The sequence below is a fragment of the Mustela nigripes genome, unplaced genomic scaffold (assembly GCF_022355385.1).
Source record: "Mustela nigripes isolate SB6536 unplaced genomic scaffold, MUSNIG.SB6536 HiC_scaffold_1705, whole genome shotgun sequence".
Taxonomy (NCBI): domain Eukaryota; kingdom Metazoa; phylum Chordata; class Mammalia; order Carnivora; family Mustelidae; genus Mustela; species Mustela nigripes.
In genome coordinates this window covers 1-5,538 of record NW_026741112.1, presented here as the reverse complement: position 1 = coordinate 5,538, position 5,538 = coordinate 1, and the positions used below count along the sequence as shown (strand labels likewise).

At 32.5% G+C, this 5,538-nt stretch overlaps 1 protein-coding gene across 1 annotated transcript; it reads right to left on the bottom strand.

Annotated features, from left to right (window-relative positions):
* Nucleotides 1-463: 463 nt before the first annotated feature.
* On the bottom strand, nucleotides 464-1,408 carry LOC132008856 (olfactory receptor 2L3-like). Its single transcript, XM_059387368.1, has one exon. The coding sequence runs from the start codon at nucleotides 1,406-1,408 to the stop codon at nucleotides 464-466; it is 945 nt and encodes a 314-aa protein (XP_059243351.1).
* Nucleotides 1,409-5,538: the final 4,130 nt, after the last annotated feature.

Sequence of the window (5,538 nt, the reverse complement as noted above, 5' to 3'; positions counted from 1 at the left end):
TTTTTCATTGAGAAAATATTAGCAAAAATGAGTTCACTTGACATTTATGGGAAAAATAAAGAGTAAAAAAAGAGAAGTTTTGCACATTTTTAAAGATTTATTTATTTTAAGAGAGCGAGAGAAAGAGAGAGTAAAAGTAGAAGAAGAGCAGAGAGAGACAGAAAGAGAAAGAGAGAAGCAGACTCTCTGCTGAGTGAAGATCTTGTTTCAAGGCTCAGTTCCATAAGCTTGAGATCATGACTTGAGCCAAAACTAAGGTTCCAATGCTTTTAACTAAGTCAGTAAGGAGCCATGACAAGTCTTGTAATTACATATATATTTGCAACACAGATTTTTTCCAGACATGAGTAATATTTCTCTTCTAATTTTAGTCCTTCCACTCTTAGCATAAAATAATTTAGTTACTATACACTGATGAATGGATTTATAACCACGTGTTGGGTAAATATGAAAAGAGCTATGTCTATATTTTTACAAAGCAAAGTCTCTGAATCACTCTTCTCAGGGCCCCTATCACCTCCTTATTTCTCAGGCTGTAGATGATGGGGTTGAGCATTGGGGTCAGGATGGTGTAGAAGACAGCCAGAACCTTGTCCTCTGTTGGAGATCGGAAGGATCTTGGGCGTAGATAAGTATAAGCAAAAGGCACATAGTATAAAGTGACCACAGTGAGGTGGGTGCTACAGGTAGAATAGGTTTTCTTCCTCCCGTCTGTTGACCGCATGTGGCAGATTGCAAGGAGAACACGGCCATAGGAAGATGCAATGCAAATGAAAGGAAACACAAGAAAGAGGGTGGTGCTCACAAACACTGTGTACTCATAGGCCCAGGTGTCCATGCAGGCTAGAGTCAACATGGCAGGGACATCACAAAAGAAATGGTTGATGGTCCTGGATTGACAATAAGGTATGTGGAGGGCATATATAGTGTGGGCACAGGAGTTGACTGAGCCCATTAACCAAGATCCTGTTATCATCAACACACACACTCTTTTGTTCATACGAATGGAATAATGAAGAGGAAAACAAATAGCCACATAACGATCATAGGCCATACATATCAGGAGCAATGCTTCTGCACCTCCTAAAGTCAAGAACAAGAAGCTCTGAACACCACACCCAATAATGGAGATAGTTTTGTTTCCAAACACAAAATTGGAAACCATCTTGGGGACGATGGTGGAAATGTAGTTTAGGTCAATGAGAGAGAGCTGACTGAGTAATAAATACATTGGTGTGTGGAGATGTGTGTCTAGGAAGATGAGGAGAATCATAGACAGGTTGCCAAACAGAGCAATTAGAAAAATAAGAATGACGACAATAAAGAGGAATAGGCCAATTCTTGTTGGCGGGAACAACCCCAATAAGATGAAATCAGTTGATGTTTGAGTATAATTTCCATGGGGCATTGATAGGATCTTCCTAAAAGCAGACATAAAAATATGTCAAATATAGAACAAAAAGCACATTTTAACGTATAGTTTTAAACATACTGTGTATTATTTAAAATGTTACAACTCTTTTTAATTGCCTTGGTTTTTAAATTATTTATTTATTTATTTGACAGACAGATCACAAGTAGGCAGAGACAGGCAGAGAGAGAGAGGAGGAAGCAGACTCCCCACTGAGCAGAAAGCCCAATGTGGGGCTTAATCCCAAGACCCTGGGATCATGACTGGAGCTGAAGGCAGAGGCTTTAACCCACTGAGCCACCCAGGTGCCCCTAAAATGTTACAACTCTTAAGTGAATGACTAAACTTTTCAATATTGGAAAAATGTATATATATACATATATATATATTTATTTATTTTTTTATTTATTTTTTCTCCATCCAACTTAAGTAGAGCCTTGAAGCATCCTTCTGGAGCAGGAGGAATGGGACTGTCCTGGACGGATGCCACTGAAGATGAGAAAGATGAGAGACTGAGGTCTCTTCAGAGGATACAAATTAGCACTTTATGGACTATATATATATAGTCCATCATATATATATATATATATATATATATATATATATATATATATATATATATATAAATATACACATTATGAGATATATATATATATATATATATCCGTATACAATATACATAAAGAGATACAAAGGATCCATATATATATATATATATATATGGATACATATATATATCGATACAAATTAGCACTTTATGGACTATATATATATATAAATATATATAAATATATATAAAGTCTTTAGTGTGTATATATATACATTCTATATATATATATAAATATATATAAAGTCTTTAGTGTATATATATACACTTTTAGAACTTTATAGACTCTCTCTCTATATATATATATATAAATATATATATAAAGTCTTTAGTGTATATAAATATATAGAGAGAGAGTCATAAAGTGCTAATTTGTATCCAAATTAAGTACTAAAGTACTAAATTAATATACTAAAGACTTTATAGATATTAAATAAATATACATAAAATAAAGTACTAAATTAAGTACTAAAGACTTTATATATATATATATATATTTCATAAAGTGGTAATGGACTATAGACTTTATATATATATGGAGTCTATAGTATATATATATATGTATTTATATATAGTCCATAAAGTGGACTATATATATGTATATATGGACTATATATGGACTGTATATATATATATATATATATATATATACAGTCCATATATATATATATAGTCCATAATTTGCTAATTTGTATCCCTATATATATATGTATCATATACATATAGATAGATCCTTTGTATCTCTTTGTATATATTGTATATGGATATATATATATATATAGCCCATAAAGTACTAATTTGTTTCCATATGTGTGTGTATATATATATATATATATATGTGTGTGTGTGTGTGTATATATATATTTCCACAAGTATTGTGGAAATCAGATATTTGTTCAAAATATATGAATAGAATATCAATGTGTGTGTGTATATGTGTGTGTGTATATATATATATATATATATATATATATAGTTACTTTAAGGAAAGTGTTTATGATTCGTAAAGAACCACCTTTCATTTATATCTAAGACTTACTTCTAAACATGCAACAGTCTCTCATCTTCTGTTGAGAAATATTTCCTTCTTGAGTTCTCTTTTCACTAGTAACAGCTAATCAAACATCTTTGAAGTTAGGTAACATAAAACTCATCTGTTCTGAAATCTTGAATCAATCCTTATTCCCAAGTACCATTTATAGCAAATCATTTTCTTCTGCCTTCTCAACCAATTTCTGAATGATGCAGTTCAAATAGACCCATCAACTAAACACTGATACACCATACTCATGATAGGGTTCATAAATCTGCCTAATTTCTTCCAAATAGAATATTTGATATCTCTCTGCTTCTCTAACACTTATATGATATAAACTATTCTATGGTGCTTTATCTTACTCATTTTTTTTCCTTTTTTTTTCTTTTTTTTTTTGTATTTAAAACGTTCTAATTCTAGATAGGTATGTGAATTTTATCACATGTATGCAACCTCTGCCTCTTAAATGTCAAATATCATCATGAAAAAAACAATGTATAAGTCTAAATAGAACAGGTGTCAAAGGCAGAATGGGAAATAAAATAGATCAGGACCCTTTGAATGGAATGATCAGTCACTTAATAGGAGGAAAAGAAAATAAGATCATAACACTCATGGAGGTGGGAAGAGTATTTCTTCACTGACATCATATGTGAACAAACTCTATGCAGTATACAGTATTTTATCTTAAATTTTATTCCAGAGCCAAATGATACCAGGCTTTTAAGGAATTCTCCCACAAGAAACAGGAATAGTCATATATATGTGTACATAAACACAGACATATTCACAAACTTACACTCATTCACAAATATAAAATGAGCCAAAATGTTCGGGAAAATGCAATAAAAATTTTTTAATAGGATTTTTGTGTTCAAAGAATTATGAAATGCTATTAATTCACCATATAAATACCACTAGATAAATAAAAAATGAGTATAAAAGAAAGTCTATTGCAAATAAATCTAAATATAAACATATATGGAAAATAATAAAGTGAATGGCTTTTATTTATTTACTTTTAGACAGAGAGCATGCACTAGTTGGCGGGAGGGGTTGAGGGAGAGGAAGAGGGAAAGAGCAGCAGACTCCCTGCCGAGTAGGGAGCCTGACATGGGGCTCCATCTCAAGACCTTGAGATCATAACCTGAGTTGAAACCAAGAGATGGACTCCTAACCAACAGAGCCACACATCCATGCTGTGGATTAAATAAAAGATTTAAAGACATGTGGAGAAAAAATATCTACCATTGTTAAAAGAAAACAACAGCAAATCATAAAATATGTTCATTTTTAAAAGTTTGGAGAACTGGAGAATTAATATGCAGGAACATATGTATGCCTATTGTCATTCTTAGAAATATATATACCAAAATAATGATGGAGTTAAGAAAAAATCTTGCCTGGGTGGCTCAGTGGGTTGAGCCTCTGTGTTTGGCTCAGGTCATGATCCCAAAGTCATGGGATCAGGTCCTGCATTGGGCTCTCTGCTCAGCAGGGAGCTTGCTTCCTCCTCTCTCTCTCTCTGCCTACTTGTGATCTCTGTCTGTCAAGTAAATAAATAAAATCTTAAAAAAAGAAAACATCTTGCAATAAAATATATTTTTTATTTTGCAATATTTCTATTGCAGGATGTTTTCTTAGCAATTCTAAATGTCTCCTTGAAAACCTTTGCTAAAGATTCTCAATATTACCTATAAACATATGATCCTAAAAATGTCTTGAAAGAGATAATAATAGCAATGATGAGAAATAAGAGCAAGGAGATTGTATTCTATATATAGAAATAGTAACTAAAATATGACATTTTATAGAAATTTATATTTTTTGTATCTCAGCAATATATAGTAGAAGATGGAACAGTGCTGCCAATCCTGCCATTCTAAACACAATATGGGATGTCACTATTTTGAAAGGATGTGGAAAGGGAAAATGATTTGGATGTAATTATACATGAGGGGTTATTTCTCCATCCACAATGGCTGGAGTGATGAGTCAATAGGTGGTATTTGATATTTAGAACTTACTTATTAAAAATAAACACATTGGTGGAAAATACAGGTAAATAGAAACAAAAAGTGATAAAATAATGTGAAATATTGTCCTTGTAGATCAGAAAGAGTGGGTAATGGGATCATACCCACGAGGTGTTGAGATCATGTTCTTACCTAATTTGAGTAAAATACTAAAGTAATACAAAAACTGGTACAGTAAAATGTAACTCACAATATCATTGACAAGTCAACCATCATTCTTCTCAATGTTGAAAACTGAAAGCTTTTCCTCTAAAATAAAAAACAAAGCAAGAATGCCACTGTGTAACTTCTAATCAACATTATAATGGAAATACAGCCAGATCCTTTAGGCAAAAATCAAAACAAAACAAAATAATTAGGGAGCCTGGGTGGCTCAGTGGGTTAAGCCGCTGCCTTTCGGCTCAGGTCATGATCTCAGGGTCCTGGGATCAAGTCCCGCATCGGGCTC